General features: G+C 42.9%; 2 protein-coding genes across 2 annotated transcripts in view; one reads left to right on the top strand and one right to left on the bottom strand.

Moving 5' to 3' along the window:
• The window catches only part of LOC119825706 (transmembrane protein 180-like), a 38305-nt gene extending 36803 nt beyond the window's left edge, over window positions 1-1502 (bottom strand). Inside the window, exon 1 of the mRNA XM_038346798.1 lies at window positions 1268-1502. The gene's annotated coding sequence lies outside the window, so the exon portion shown is untranslated. The remainder of the gene's footprint in view (window positions 1-1267) is intronic.
• A 543-nt stretch (window positions 1503-2045) lies between these two features.
• The window catches only part of Cdr2 (cerebellar degeneration related protein 2), a 28276-nt gene continuing 13282 nt past the window's right edge, over window positions 2046-17039 (top strand). The window contains exons 1-2 of the mRNA XM_038348150.1: window positions 2046-2225; window positions 14090-14202. Of these exons, the coding sequence (XP_038204078.1) occupies window positions 2150-2225; window positions 14090-14202 (189 nt within the window). The 5' untranslated portion in view covers window positions 2046-2149. The remainder of the gene's footprint in view (window positions 2226-14089; window positions 14203-17039) is intronic.

The raw sequence follows: 17039 nt of genomic DNA, 5'->3' as shown, positions 1-17039 counted from the left end.
GGTTGTAATCTGTTACTATTGCTGCTTATTTTGATACCAGTGGGCTAGGACTATGGCTCAGTACCTTCCTTGCATGTGAGTGGCCCCTCAGTACCATAAGGGGAAACAAAGAAAAGGAAGGAAGGAAGGAAGGAAGGAAGGAAGGAAGGAAGGAAGGAAGGAGGCAAAAAGAGAAGAAAGTGTATTTTAATGCTAACTGTTGTTCTTAATACCTTCACAATAAGTGTTAGAAACAACACAGCTTTATTGGGAACAGTTTCTTTGATTCTCACAACTCCATAGAGCAAAAAAGTCATCTCTCCCCTAAGTGGTGCGCTAAAGCCTTCTTTGCTAGTACAGACTGTGGCTAGACGCCTAGAGTTCTAACTCTATCCTTGGTATTTCTAGTCTATTAAGAAGACTTCCTTAAGGAACAAAAAGGAAAACCTCCCAGAACAACTACACTGTGGGGAAAGGATATATGTCGCTTTTATGCCAGCACTCAGGAGGCAGAGTCAGGTAGATCTCTGTGAGTTCCCAGCCAGCCTAGTGTAAATAGCGAGTGCCAGGCCAGCTGGGGCTCACAGTGAGATGCTGTGCAAATAACAAAAACAAACCTCACACTGGGGAGGCTTTCTAGTCCTTCACCAGACCACTATCCCAGGAGCAGGTGCTTAAAGTGAAACTGAGTTGAACAAGGTACATGGGTAGTGATTGACTGCCAGGCACGAGGCAGGCACTAGGTTCATCCATAGCACTGAAAAAAGAAATTAGGGTGACGTTTTCCTTCCTCTAAATTACCCAAGGTCTTATTCGTTTACATGGAGAAACTAAAGTAACTGAGGATCTGTAACTTCTTCCTGGTTAATTTTTCCTATTTTTAACCATAGTAATTTGTGTACTTTTTTTAAGGCTACACGAGACTTTTTTGGGGGTAGGGGGGGATAAGGCAAACTTATAACTGCTTTCCATTTTAGTTCTGGTGACACTCCGGATCTGTAGAGGCGTTACTAACTTCAGATCTCTAGCGACTCACTACTGCCAAAGCTGAGCATGTAACTTTTCTCTCCTCATTTGCTACAATTCTCGTGTCCTCCGTATTCATCAGCTCTAACATCCTAACAGTTGCGCCGACCTTTCTCTGTCTGAGAGTTTTCACGTGTGAGGTAAGGTATCCGAAGGTGCTAAAAGCCCAAGCCAAGAAATAACTGTGTCAACAAGCGGACCCTGCCCTACTGGCCTCAAGTGCAACGCCTGCTCCCTGGTGTTTATATTGGGCTCTACGAACCTTTAAACAAAATTCTACGCAAAGCTGCTGGCAACTTTTCCCAAGGGAGGCGGCTCCCACGGGCCGGTCCCAGCCTCCGAACGACAAGTGTGGCTAGCGACCGCCGTTTTAGGAGTTAATTTCCTTTCCCCGGGAGGCCAGGGCTCAGACGTTCAGGAGCAGATTTGGCTCAATAGCGTTCTCCCGGCCTTAACCTTGCGACGGACCCCGAATCTCCCTCCGAGCATCACCGAGGGCAAAGCCGACGACGGCTGGCCCGCTTCCGAAACCTTCGGGAGGGAAAATGACGCCCACTGCCCGGAGCCGGGAGTCCTTCGCAGTTGGGTGCAAGACACGCCAGGGAGCCGACCTGGTCGCCGCAGCCGACTCCACACTCCGGAACTGGAGTGCACTCACTGAGAAGCCGCGACGCTGACAAAGGGGCGGGGCTGCCGGCCGCACCCTCTCCGCCTTCACCCGCCTCCTTTGTTCCTTCCTGGGCCTCTATTGGCTAATGATACCCGGGCCCGCGACCTTCTTTGAGACGCTATTGCCTAGAGTCGCTGCCACTCTGCCGGGGGCCCATTCGCAATTGGTCAAGGCGCTGCCCGGGTTTGAATCGTCTCCCCGGCCTGGGAGGGCTCTGCCGAAGTGCCACGTTGGGCCGGTCAGCGGGCGTGAGGAGCCGGCTCCGGGCGCCACCCCGGGGTGCGCTCGCTAGGGCGCTGGCCGTTGGGCGGCGCGGGGTGGCCGCGGGCCGGCGGCGGGAGCTGCGGCGGGGCCGGTGCGTCCCGCCCGAGGGCGGCTCTGGCTGAGGGCGGAGGGGCCGGAGGACAGCCCGGGGCAGCGGCCGAGACGGCACGGCGGCAGCAGAGCCCGCTGCCCCCGGACGCCCCCGGCGACATGCTGGCAGATAACCTGGTGGAGGAGTTTGAGATTGAGGATGAGCCGTGGTACGACCACCGGGACCTCCAGCAAGGTGAGGGCGAGGTCGCCGGGGTTGGGGGGTGGGGAGCCCGGGAGGCGGCTGGTGTGGAAAGTGCTAGAAAGTTCCTAAGGGTGGTGGTCTGGGACCCGCGGCCGGGGGCTCCTCACGCTCACCTGGCGGCGGATCCGCCCATCCCGGCGGCCGGGAGCGAGCGCGCGGCCCAAGGCCCTGCGGATGCGCAACACTGGCTATTGATGGTCGGCGCTTTAAGAAAGCGCTTCCTCGGAGGATGAGCGGATCTGTCTCCTTCGGGGACCTCTGAGGTGGGCAGGGGTGAACCAGCTTGTCCCGCTCTAGAAGCAGGCTGCTGACTGGGCTCCGGGTCCTGCTGCCCTGCCCGCCCTCGTCCGCTTTTCATGGCCCGCAGAGTCTGCAAGCCGCTGCAGGTGGTGGTGGGGCAGTACTGCGGTGCGGTTACCCGCGCCATCACTTTGTGAGAGTAATGTTTTGTTATCCGGTTTTCCAGAAAGCAGATGCTAAAAGAGTTAAGCGGACTCCCTAAAGCCGAATTAGGAGCCAGTAATTCTCATCCCACACACTCGGGATGAGGAGCCTGTAGACACTGTTGAGACCTTAGCATCCCGGTTTACAACTTACTCAATTGGATGTCAAACTGTTTTATTACTTAGGCATCGTTCATCGGGTGCCAGGTGAAATTATTTGAGAAGAGTTCTAGCATGCCCTTCTTTCTTTTTTTCTCTTTCTTTTCTTTTTCTTTTTTTCTTTTTGCATTTTGGGTTTTCAATTAAAAATTATCCTGCCTTGGTTTTCTTAATTGATTGCGGCATCTCCAGAGAACAGTCTCAGAGTGCCCTCAGTCAGAAACCAGTGGCACATTTTCTTTCACATTCGTAGCAAGGTTTTGCGCTTAAGGACACTGATAGGCCCCTTTTATTCTCCCAGTAACATCAAGTGTTGCCATAGGTTACCTCTGACTCAAGTAGATACTGTTGGGGGAACGGTTTTCACTGCAGACTTCAAAGCAAGCATTCTTAACCACCATGCAGAGTGATCTTCAGTAATTCTTTCAAGCATCCTGTTTGTGCTATTCTATAGAATTTTTTTCATTCTAAACTTGCAGTGAAAAAATATCTGAGTTGGCTATTAAACACAATTCCACTGAATTTGAAAGAAAAAAGAAAATGTGGACTTGAATGACCCATACTTAGAAAAGAGAAAAAAAAAAAAAACAAGTACCTCTTTGGAGAGGTGGTAATTTGTTAATTTCTGTCAGTGTTGATCCCTTAATGTGCAACGACTTAAGCCCAAATGGCTATCTGTCCTTTTATAATTGAAGCTACCTAGCAGTTACAGAGCCTGTTGGCCATCACATTTCCCCATAAGACATATTTGTCATACATTTAGCCTATTTCAGATTTGTCCCATAAGGACTGATGACCTACTTTGATACTTCAGGACTGAAGGAATCACCATGCAAGTCAACATTTTACTATATGAAAGCAATTCATGTTATCCGAGCAAGATAAATTTTTCTTTGCCATATTTAAGAAACATCCAAAATTTTCAAGGGCAGCTTGATCTCTCATATCTAACTTCATATTTAACACTTCATAATAAAAGTTTGATTTCATTTTTTTGATTGAACTGAAGCGCGCTCTCTCTCTCTCTCTCTCTCTCTCTCTCTCTCTCTCTCTCTCTCATTACTGTTTTCACAGCTCTCCCCTCTCCAGAGCCCTAATCCATCTAACAGCCAAACCCACCTCCCCTGGAGCTTATCAGGACAACCAATTGTAATATCTAGATCTGCTGAGCAGTACACAAAGCACATTTGGGGCTGTGTGTGAGATTCTTAACTTCTGATCAAAATGAAGTTGTCAAATCTTCAAGTTTAACAAATCCTAACCTCTGAACTTACTGTCAAATTCCACTTGGAATGTCTTCTATACTTTCCAAAGACTTTTTGTTTTGTTTTGTTTTGTTTTGTTTTTCAAGACAGGGTTTCTCTGTAGCTTTGGAGCCTGTCCTGGAACTAGTTCTTGTAGATCAGGCTGGCCTCGGACTCACAGAGAGTCGCCTGCCTCTGCCTCCCGAGTGCTGGGATTACAGGCGTGCGCCACCACTGCCCGGCTTTCCGAAGACTTTTCCGTCTTTTGTACAGTAGACTTTGCCATAACTTCTATCATAAATAGTCATGTAGAGTACAAATGGAAGATGTGAAATCCCAACTGTTCACTTGTCAGTGTGTCCCTGAAAGAATGGTGGCTGCTCTTTTGAACATATTTTCTTCAGTTTTGTTGACTTGCATGTTATAAACGGTTTTGTGTATTTGGTGTGCTGGGATTGATCCCAGGGCCTCAATGCATGCTAGGCAAGCAATGTACCCTTCAGCCAGCCAAGAACTAAACTTGGAACAGAGTTTATGACTGTTTCTCAAAAACATACTGCTTTCTCTATACTAAGGTATTCATGTAGGCAGAGACCCACTGTCCTAGCCAGCTCTCTGTTAGGAAGGCAGGACTCCCCTCACTGGGGTGCTGTTCATGAATCCATTCATTAGAGACATCTGGAGATGCTAGTAAACGGAGACACTCAGCATTTGATGCTAAGTAGTTTGGGACCAGCACTGTCTCTTTGGGTAGATTAAGGAGCTCTAGTCAGATTTTATCAGCTTCATTGTTACCTTAGGGAGATCCGTATTGAATAGATGGCCTAAAACACTTTACAAAAAAATTGAGACTTGTTTAAGATAAGTTCTTGCTCTGTAGCCCAAGCTGGCTTTGAACTCCTGGCAGTCCTTCTACCTCAGAATCTTAGTTATGGTTATGATTGCTATGCTGAAACACCATGACCAAAAGCAAGTTAGGGAGGAAAGGGTTTGTTTGGCTTGCACTTTGACAGTAATAGCCCATCACTGAAGGAATTCAGGACAGGAACTCAGGCAGGGCTGGAACCTGGAGTCAGGAGCTGATGCTGAGGCCGAGGGGCTTCCTCCTCTCTGATGTCTCTACCTTATGTCAAATTGACAAAAAACTAGCCAGCACACTCAACCTCCCATTGAGCTCAAATGTTTAAGCCATAGAGCCTAACTTTTTTTTGTAGTGCGGGGTGGGACATACCATGGTGTGTATACGGAGGTCAGAAGACGTCAGTTCTCTTGTCCCACCGTGTAGGTCCTGGGAATTTGACTCGGGTTATCAGGCTTAATGGCTGGTGCTCTTACCCACTGAGCCATCTTACCAGTTCTTATTTACTTTTTGAGATAGGATTTCAATGTGTAACCCAGGCTAACCTCAAATTCATGACAGTCTTCATGCCTCAGCCTGCTGAACAATCAATTAGATCACTGTGCCTAGTTTTCCTAACATTTTCTAAAGCATTAGGACTATTAATTTTTTTTTATTTATAAATGTATGCCACTATCAAAGTAGGCTATGTCAATGTTTGTTAGAGCCTTCCTTTCTATTCAAATTAAAATGGAAACATTCTAACCTCAGTCAACTCTGATCTCCTATTCATATCTTGTTACGTGTAGAGCTGAGCAGACACAGAAATGCTTTGACGAATAGACTTTTGTTAGAGGACTGAGTTGGCACGCTAAGAATACTGACAGTAATCCCTGGGCACGGTCTTTTCTGGGACAGCAGGAGCCTTCTATGTAGGTAATGATGGTGCTTGCTTTGAAATGTGCCCCCAAGAACAAGGTGGAAAGGCTTCAAAGACTGGTTTTCCTTTAGACCAGCTGTTGTGACAGTTGTCATTTGTGGAGTGACGCAAGGTTTAGAATAAGTGTTCAGTTCAAAGTTAAGGTGTATAGATCACCAAATGAAGTCGTAGTTGAAAGGAATCCTGAAATGCCATTGCAAGATGAGTACATCTTTCTAAATTTCAGTATGAGCTCATCTCTGAATTCCTAATGTGCACTTAATTACTGAGTCACTGTTTAGAGAGTCATTAAAATTGACACCATCCTTTTTTTGATGTTTATGTTGAGGTAGTGTGTGTCTGTGTGTTCTCTATTATAGCAATGTTGGCAACAGATATTGCATAGAAACATCACCAGATGACGCACTTGACTTTGTAATAGGAAAAGCTTTCAGCCTTCATGTTACTGAATTACTGCTGCAGATTGCAACTAAAAAAATGCTATCCTCAACTTTTTTTGTTAGTTCATGTTTAGAAACAAGTAAAATGAGAAGAATGTAATAAATTCTGTAAGAAAGTATCACTCAGGTACTATTGCTCATGTTTTTGCCCGAGTACAGGGCTGAGTGAGTATCTCTTTAAAGCTAGCAGCCTACCCTGTGAAAGTAGAGCAGATTAGGGCCAAGGACGTAACTCAGTGGTAGAGCACTTGCTTATTGTATGAGGTTCTGGGTTTGACCCCAGAATTAAGAAAAATTTGCCTGACAAAACTGATCAATGAAAAAATATCAAACACTTAGAGCACCAATACATTGTAAATCTATGATATTTATAGTGACTGCCTAAGCCAGACCAATTCGGTAGGATTTAGAAAAGACAATGGAAATCCTTACTGTAATAGCAAGATAAGCAGGTGTGCAAGGCCTTGGAACTATATGGTTTCCTTTCCTTTTGTGCCTTAATTAAAAAACAAAATTAAAGGACATTCAGCATTCTCCTGTTTCTCTCTACCAATTACTTAGAAATGTTTCTTGGGCTTCCTGCCAGCTTTTGGCTCTTTTTGGTTATAGAGGCGAGATGCTACACAACAGGAAATGACGCTTTTTAAAAGACTGAAGCAGTCTGTTGTCTTTACACTATCAGATGAAGTAATGTCCCTTTTATACAGTGTGACTTCACAGGTGCTTTCTTGTAGTTAAGCTTTGACTCACTAGAATTTTAAACATTTCATGAAATATTCAAAAGACTGAAGCTTCAGGTTGCTGAGCCTGGTGGGGACTCTGTTTAACTGAAACTAAGGTTTGAGATAAAGACGAATCTCAAGTTCTTGCTATTTGCTGTTGGCTGATGGGAAACAAACAGAGGCTATATTTGACCTCTGTTGAAGCAGGAAACTTGCTGCTGGCTGTTGACTGGCTTACGCAGTGCATAGCTGCATGGGAGAGTGCGAGGCCCTCAACGATCAAGCCTTGATTCCTGAAGACATTTCAGCACAGATGGTTTTGTGGCTTCAGTTGGCTTAGTTCAGTTTGATTGTTTGAAGTTAGTAAGAATCGGCCTTTATTTTGTGAGAATTGGTTTTTTGTTTGTTTTGTTTGTTTGTTTTTGCTTTTGGTTTTTAGAGACAGGATTTCTCTTTGTAACAGTCCTAGCTGACCTGGAACTAGCTCTTGTAGACCAGGTTGGCCTCAAACTCACAGAGATGTACCTGCCTCTGCCTCCCTAGTGCTGGGATTAAAGGCATCGCTGCCACCTAGTGAGAATTGATTTTTGTTTTCTGTTTTTTATATTTTCCATTATGTATATTCATTGCATATGGTACTGTGCTATGTACAGACAGTCTCATGTAAGTATATAATGCATGATGAGAATATTCCTTCCAGATCTCTTGTTTACCTTTTGGTCTCCCCCCCGCCCATTAGTCCTTTTTGTTCCCTTAGACAGTTTTGCTTACTACTTTATGATATACATACATACATACATACATACATAAATACATACATACTGGTTTTATGTATCTGTGTCAGCTCAAGAGTTGGTTAAGTTTCTGGCCATCCCAATGAGGTGTTGCTGCTCTACAGCAGGCCAGAGGAAAGGCTTAGGGACTTTTTAGGAGATGCTGATCTTTCATGCTATATCTTTAGTGGGGTGTTTTCAGTTTTGTTTTTGTTATTTGTGTGGTTTATATTTATATATTTTATTTTCTATGTATGGATGTTTTGCTTGCATGTATATGCACTATGTGTGTGCCTAGTGCCTATGGATTCCTTGGAATGGAATTATGGATGGCTACCAGCCACAGTATGGGTCCTGGGAATTGAATCTGGGTCCCCTACAAGAGCAGCTTGTGCTTTAAACCACTGAAGCCATCTTCCAGCCTCCTGATGTCTTTAATAGTGTGATGGTTTCTATGTGGGCTATACACATACAGTACATATGCCGTGAGGAGAAAATGATTATTGTGTTGGGCGGTGGTGGCGATGCCTTTAATCCTAGTACTTGGGAGGCAGAGGCAGGCAGATCTGTGAGTTCCAGGACAACCAAGACTGTTACACAGAGAAACCCTGTTTAAAAAAAACAAATGAACAAAGAAAAGAAAATAACTATTGCACTTTTAACCATATGTATTTTTTTGGTTTTGTTTGTTTGGGGTTTTTTGTTGTTGGTTTGATTTTTTGAGACAGGGTCTCTCTAAATAGCCCTGTGTGTCCTGGAACTCACTAGGTAAACAAGGCTGCCTTGAACTCACAGAGATCTGCCCTTTTTAATTTTTTATTCTATTTATTTACTTATTTTGGGACAAGCCTCACCATGTAGGCCTATCTGGATTGGAACACATGTAGACCAGTCTGTCCTCAAACTCACTAGGTAGACCAGGCTGCCTTGAACTCACAGAGATCTATCCTTTTTTATTTTTTATTCTATTCTATTCTATTTATTGACTTATTTATTTTGAAGCAAGCCTCACTATGTAGGCCTAGCTGGATTGGAACACATGTGTAGACCAGTCTGTCCTCAAACTCATCAAGATCCACCACCTGCTTCTGCCTCCATGTTGGGATTAAGTCATACATTGCCACTCATGCACAGTGAATGGATAAAGTTCTTTTTGTTCTCGTTTTGCTTTTGAAATGGGATCTTGCTTTGTACATACATAATCCTGGCTGGCCTGGAACTTGCTTTGTAGACTAAGGCTAGCTTTAAACTTGTGGCAATCCTCCTGTCTCTGTCTCCAGAGTGCTGGAATTACAGGTGTCCTTCACCATGTCCAGTTTTAATTCTTTTTCATTCAGTAAAAAAGATGGTAACTTGGCTGAGTGTGGATGTTCTTGCAATTGGCCGAACTGGCCACAGATACCCTTCATTTCTCCTTGCTGTCGCTTGCAAGTGATTATATTAGGGAGCTTTGTGATCTCCTCCTTAGTGTATGGACATCACTTTCTTCAGCCTGTACAGACATGGGTTTGAGGATTTTAGTTCAGTGGTGAGTGCTTGCTTAGAATGTACAGAGCACTGGGTTTTTTGAGCTCCAGCACCAAAGAAGGGAGAAAAGCAACCTACTTCATAGCCAGGTATGGGGGCACGTGCCTGTTGTTCTACCACTGACAATATAAGGCAGAAAGATTAAGACCAGCCTGAGTTATGTGATGAGACTGTATGTGAGGGGAGGAGAGGGAAGGTGGTTAGGGATGTTACTTAGGACACTTGCCTTGTGTGTGCAATGGGAAGAAAACATTACATAGATGTAGGTGATTGAGAGCCCTGGTGCTGTGAGTTAGAACCTGCTGACTGTAGTTTCTGCCTTGCCTGTGATTCACCATGTGTAGTTTGTTGATGATATTAATAGTTTTGTGCTTCAGGGTGTCTCATCTGAAAAAGTAGGTTTGGTATCCTATAAAAACATATCAAAATTGATGTCTCTTAAATGCTTTGAGTTGTTGGTAAAGGTTCTAGCTTATAAATACAAGATAGCATTTGACTGGCTTCTTTATTAGCCTTAATGTAGTAATAGTAATATATACATTTAATATTGTTAAAATTGAAATCATCAAAGAATGTATTTTGGCATCTATCAATACTGCTTCGTTTTAATAATCTTGACTGCTTGGGTTGTGAATCAGAGGCCAGCCAGGTCAACAGTGGGACCTTCATCAAGTTTCCCTTAGTTAGGTCCATGGCCCATCCAGTCTCAGGTTCTTGGCCAGTTTAACAGTGTCAGATATAGATTCCAGCTCATGAAATGGGCCTTAAGTCCAATTTTTTAAAAAAGTAACTGGCTACCCCCTTAACATTTGTGCCACTGTTGTACCAGTTTATCTTGCAGACAGGTCATTGTTGCAGGTCACAGGGTTTATAGCTAGGTGATAATAAGTAATGTTCAAAGTACCTTCCGTTACCATGGACACGAGTCAGTAGGAGTGGAGGGGCTAGTTAAGCACCAGCTCTTATTTCGGGTTCAGTGACATAACTATCTTCAGCAATAGTGCCTTACCATTAGGTTGTGAAGAGCAGCCAATAGGCTGTGAGGTTTGGGGGCTTCCGAGGAACCCCTTTTTGGCCATGACTCAACAAGATGCAACCCAAGCTCGGCACTGGAAGTTTTACTTAATGGCATAAGATGTCTAGTTGGGGAGTTGTTTCCCCTATTATTTGGTGACTTCATTTAGATGCCTTTTATTTTTGTATATACTTATTTACATATATATTTGTATATGTGTCTGTGTGTTTGTGAATAAAAGCTTCTACAGTTGATTTCCATATGATTTTTCAAATGGCCTTTGTGTTAGTTGCCCCTCCCCATGTTTCCTCCTTTACCCTTCTTTTCAATCCTGAGGAGAAGATGGGAAAGGAAAGAAACATAATCAAGCAATATTGTATGAAAAAAGCATATATGTGTGCACATGTACATGTCTGTGTGTTTTTGAGCTGTGTGTAGTGGGTTTTGTTGCTTTTGTTGTTTTGTTTTTGTTTTCCTTAGTAAGGAAAAATCAACCAAGCACAATACTAATTATGTTGTTTGGTGGGCATTACCATATAACAAAGTTTGGTTTTTTTCTATTACCATTTATTCTAGGTTGACTTTTACTGCCGTAGTGATGCGTAAATGTTTAATAGACTGATATTAAATCTTATTTGTCAACCTTTAAAAATTAAGCTTAGAATCTTGTGGGGCTTTTTCATGATACATATTTGTATTTTAGTAGCTGAAGTGACTTGCCAACACAGAGAATACAATTTAAAATTTCTCTGTCATGGCTGTAACGTCTTAATATGATTGCTCTTTCGCTGCTTCTCCCATTTCAACTCAATTCATTCTCTTTTCTTGCTTTCTTTTTACCGGCTACTTGCCAGATTGTAGAATATGATGAGTTATTTCCTGGCTCTCCCATGATGACTTCCCATCTTTCAAGCCATAGCTAAAATTAGATTCCTCCTTACATAATTTAACTTTTTCCCTCTTATAGTCAGTATCAAATTAATCAACAAATCCTTACAGCTTTTACTTTCAAGTCATATTTAAGTCTGTTCCTTTTCTCCATTTCCAGTGTCTGGTCCAAGCCACTCTTCTTTCTCCTAGACAATTACTGTGCCTTACCACTGTGCTCTATCTTTGTACCATTCAGTGTGTTTGCACAGCAGGCAGCCAGAATGATCCTGACAAGCCTTCCTGGTCTCTCCACCTACTTCGATTCTCTAGTTTAGTCCTACCACTGCCCAGCCTCTATTATATATTTTATCATGCTGCTTTCTCCCCATTTTTAAAAATCTGAATTCCCTATAGTCCTAAAACATAATCCAATACTACTGAATATATATGTGAGTGTCCGTGAATACAATCGTCAAAGCAGAATCTGGGTAGTGTTATATGCTTTCTAGCTTCTCTATTAGCCTAGGGAAGTCAACAAAGCAAGACCTTCACCTGTTCCGGGTAGTATTTTGTAGCAACAGATATCTAAAGGCATCTAAACCAATACCTGCTAGACATGCTTTGTGTATTGCAACTTAGTTTGGAAAGGGCTTCCTATTATTGTGTTTTATTGTTACACCGTGATATTAACAAAATAGTCACTTCTCCAGATGAGACAGTTAGGTGTAGGGACCTTTAAAATCACTATTTGGGGACTGGAGGATGGCTCAGGAGTAAAGAGGATGCACTGCTCTTGCAGAGAGTCAAAGTTAGTTCCCAGCACCACACGGGACAGCTTAAACTGCCTGTAATTCCAACTCTGGCTCTGTGGGCAGCCACACTCCTTTCCCATGCCTCCGCACAGAGACAGACACACAATCCAAAACAAAAAATGAAAGCGCTTAAAATCACTGTTCTAGAAAACGTTAGTCAGAACTGGACCTCGTACCCTCCTGCCCAGACTCGTCACATTTCCCACTGTCATAGGCCGGGCCACAGTCAGTTACTTGTGTCACTGTAAATGTTGGGATTTTTAAAGGAAAAACTTGTGCTCTGGCAACACCTGCAAGCTAAGCTCAGCTACCTATCTCCAGTACACCCTAAAGAGAAAGGTGATGGTGGAAACCGGAAATAGTGAAAAGCAAGAGATTGCTACACTGGGAAGAGGAACAGAAATGGGGGCTAATGACTATACCCATGTCCATTTAAGGGAGTGGTATTAGCATGAGATGTGGGTGAAAATAGAGCACAAGAGGTATATATATTAAGCAATGCTGGCTATGATGTGGTCCTGCCTACCATTGTCTCGGCTCAGGTCTGTCCTGAAGGGTGGGCTCATAAGTTGTCAGAACTGTGTGAAACAGCCTTTGCTTTTCCCTGGTGGAGGGTTCCTGGGGAGAGTTTAATTATTTGAGAAATGGGTACAGGTGTCTCCTGAGAATACCTCTCCTGACAGGGTATTTACATTGCCAGCATTTTTTTCTTTTGGTTTTTGGTTTGGTTTGGTTTTATGTTATTACTAAGCTTTTAATCCTGTGATTATAATATAATATAAACAAAACCTGTCTTATTTGCACATATGCTTAAGAAGATAGTTAACAAGTAAGCTTTAAAGCAGGAAGCCAGATGTGGTGACTCATATTTGTAATCCTAGCATTTGGGAAGCTGAGGCAGAAGAATTGCTGTGACTGGGACAGCCAGAGCAATGGAGTAAAGCCCTGATTCAAAAGAAAGAATTACCTGGCTCTGTGTTTTTTGTTTTGGTTTTTTTGTTTTTCCTTCGAGACAGAGTTTCTCTGTAACAGCCTTAGCTGTCCTGGAACTAGGTCTTGTAGACCAGGATGGCCTCAAACTCAGAGAGATCTGCCTGTCTCTGCCTCCTGAGTGCTGGGATTAAAGGCATGCAGCATCACCACCTAGCTCCTGGCTCTATGTTTAAGGGACATATGAATTAAACCATATTATTGCTTTGCTTAAAAGATGTGATGGAAATTTGGTTAGGGGGAATGAGAGCAAAAGACAGACTTGTGAAGCAAGTGTCTTGCTGTGTACGCTCCATTTCTTGCATTAATATTTAGTTGCTTTAAGGCTAGGGGTGCTGGAGAGATGGGTCAGTCATTAAGAACATGTACTGCTTTTGTGGAGGACCTGGATTAGGTTCTTAGCACCTATACCAAGCAGCTCACAGCTGCTTGTAACTCAGTTCCAGAGGATCCAGTGCCTGCTTCTGAAGTTTACTGCTGCACAAACTCTCATAGGCACACACATACACATAAATTAAAAAAAAAACAAGTCCGGACGTGGCTGGGAGGCAAGTGGTTCTCTGTGAGTTCGAGGCCATCCTGGTCTGCTTAGTGAGTTCCAGGACAGCCTGGACTAGACAGAGAAACCCTGTCTTGAGTTGGGGGAACAAACAACAAACTGCTTTGACAGTTGTGTTCACAGCAACTTGATGGGAATTTTAGAGGCTGCTGAGAGACCTGCCTGTGCTTTGGCTCAAGGATCCATCTTAGTGTCGGGGTTTGAATAAGTCTGTTACCAAATGCTATTGTAGAGCTATAATACTAAATGATCTTTCCCAAACTAATGCCCACATCTTTCTCTATAAGTAGACTGCTTTCTTTCGTGTCTGACTAGGGTGCATGAGCGAGTACTTCACCTGCTAGCAGACCCCAATTCAACTGAATTTTAAATAGCACTCACATTTCTTTCTAGGCCATTCTGCATTCCATTAGGATCTAACTTGCATGTGTTGGGACTTGCTTTGTTTATTTTAAGAGCTGGGTTATGTAAAACGTTGACGTGAGCTCATACTTGCCACATTCTAAGATATTTGTTGTGCTAGATCTCCAGCTTGCTGCTGAACTTGGAAAGACGCTACTGGATCGGAACACAGAGTTGGAGGATTCTCTTCAGCAGATGTACACAACCAATCAGGAGCAGCTACAGGAAATTGAGGTAATTGACTCAGTGAGAGAGTTACATCCTCCCCAATGGGTGGCACTTTAATGTTGAACCAGTCATATCCTGCACGCCTTTAAATCTGAGGCAGAGACAGATGGATCTCTGTGAGTTCAAGGCCAGCCTGGTCTACAGAGCGAGTTCCAGGACAGGCTCCAAAGCTACAGAGAAACCCTGTCTCAAAAAACCAAAAACAGAAAAAGAAAAGAAGAAACCAATCTAGTATTTGTCATTATGAAAAGCAAAATGAAGCTGTACTTAGCTTCTTAAGCTTTTTTCTTTCAAAAATGAGTTATGCACTATGTCACGTATACAGAAAAGCAGTGCAGAACTGCACATACAAAGGCCCCTGCATACACCCACGCTGAATGAAGAGAGCCACCTACTCTGACACCCTGGTGTTCCTGGTGGCTCCTCCCTCCCTCCAGCTATCAAGCACCATTCCAGTTTAGAGTTAGGTAAAAAGTTTTGTTTTGTGTTGATGCAGTATCTGATTTTATAGTGTGTTTAAACTCCTGTGCCACTCTTAAATTCTTGTTTGTTTGGGAACTTGTTTGTTCTGTAATCTGGGTGGGTTTCAGACTTGCAGTCCCCCTGCCTCAACCCCTGTGAATTTTTATGAAGTAAACACACCCCTGCAGCCAACACTCAGATAAGGTGTAAAAATGTTATCCACCCATCCAGGCGCCACCCAGGAGCCTGCTCTCACCCGGAGGCCTAGATAAGCCTCAGTTGGACCTTCACAGGAGTGAAATAACTTGAACAAACTGTAAATTTTTTTCTTCAGCATCGTTTGGTGCTGTGCATTGCACATGCTGATTACACATTCTACCGCTGAATTACAGCTCCTCAGTGCTAAGCTTTGCGCAGTGTTTACTGACAGTGCTGCTCATCAGATAAGTAATGAAAACACGGGGAAGGGGGTGTTGGCACAGTGAGTGCCAGGCCAGCTAGGGCTCCATAGTTGAGAGAGACTTTGTCTCAAAAGTAAGTACGTTTTTAAAGTTTCTTTTCTTTTTATTTCTAATGTGTGTGGATGTCTTTTTCTGCATGTGGTGTAGGAAGCACTTTGTCCATTGAGCCATTTCTTCAGCCCCCATTCCCTGGGAATTTTAAAGTATTTTGTATTTTTACTACATTTATTAATATTGTATTTTATATTGTATTTATTTTTTAGTTGACTTTTTTCTACTTTCTCAATTTCCATAGTGACTGTTGCTATGTGTTGAAAGGAGCGCCACCCGGCTAGCTTTACCCAAAATAATTACACAGAAACTGTATTCATTTAAATACTGGCCCCTGGCCCGTTATTTGTAGCTTCTTATTGGTTGATTCTCATATCTTGCTTTAACTCATATTTAGTAATTTATATAGCACCACGAGGGGTGGCTTACCAGGAGAGATCTTAACCTGCCTCCATCTCGGAGAGGAGAAGCATGGCAACTGCATATGGTGACTGCCTGAAGCGTCTCCCCAACTCTGCTTCCTTTTTCCCACAATTCTGTTCTGTCTACTCAGCCTACCTAATTTTATATCTCTTAAAGGGCCAAGGCAGTTTCTTTATTAATAATGAAAGTCACTCCATCACTTCCCCTTTTTCTGTTTAAACAAAAAAGAAAGGCTTTAACTTTAAAGTAGTAAAATTACATATAATAAAACAGTTATTAAGCAAGAATTACAGTTACAATATTTATATCTACTTTGTCTTTTATAATAACTAAGGAAAACTGTAACTACCTATTTATTCTTCAACTCCATCAAAGACTCCAGAGGGATATTATACTACCTAAGTAAACAAAAAATATGCAACTTTCAAACTCTAGAAATGACAGAGACAACTCGCTGCCTGGACAGTCACCCAAAGTTCCTCTGTACTGTTGGGGCATCCATCTTCGGCCTTCAGGCCCATAGTGTCCAGCAGACATTTCCATGAAGCAGGAAATTCCAAAGACAGTTCAGTCACTTTCTGCTGTGTCCTGCAGAACGTCTCACAGACTCCTTCACGAATCAGGAACCCCGAAAGACCATCTCACCTTTAGGCAAGTTCAGCAGTCCTCTCTCTGTGGGTTCTTTGTGTCCAGTTTATGCAACAGTCTAGGCAAGAGCAGTTTCTTGCCCAAATGGCTATCAAACTCCATAAGGAGCCTCTTCGATGCCCATCTTCCTCTTGAAGTAGATTGGTGCTGCCAGGAGCAGACATGTCTCATTGTCATGAAAAACCCTAACTTATTAAAACATTAAATGCCATGTTCTTGTAGTCTTTGAAAGATATGAAGAATGTCTATCTGAAATATATCTATGCACATCTAGAAAATCTAACATGACAAGCTTGACTATTACTGATGATTATCCATTAACAACCTGTATTTCCTAATTATACATTACATTTTTAAATGAACTACACAATCACAATACCTTAATCAATATCAGAAATACATATAACAAATTGACATTAAAATCCATACCAATGCAAATCATTCATATCTATATCATATCCCCCTTTAAATGTAAAAGAACATTTATAAACAATATTTGGGAATATGGGCGCAGTTTTTTTCTCTCCAAACTGCTTCCTGCTGAATGGGGGTGTTGTTATTTAGGTCTTTCATGGTATAACCTGTCTGCTAGGTTCATCTCAGTCGGCAGTTGAGCGAAGTAATTTTTTGAGGGTGTTCACAGCAACCTTTCAGGAGGGCATGGTCTATCATACCATATTGGGATAGAAGCAATCCACAGAGTCTCGTCCTCTGTGAAAACAAAAGAAGAAACTCTTTTCCAAAGCATCATGTTCTTAGATCCAAATCCTGAAGTCATACCGTTAAGATGTCCATTCT

Source organism: Arvicola amphibius, chromosome 1, assembly GCF_903992535.2.
Source record: "Arvicola amphibius chromosome 1, mArvAmp1.2, whole genome shotgun sequence".
NCBI classification, from domain to species: domain Eukaryota; kingdom Metazoa; phylum Chordata; class Mammalia; order Rodentia; family Cricetidae; genus Arvicola; species Arvicola amphibius.
This window is presented reverse-complemented; position numbering and strand designations above follow the sequence as displayed.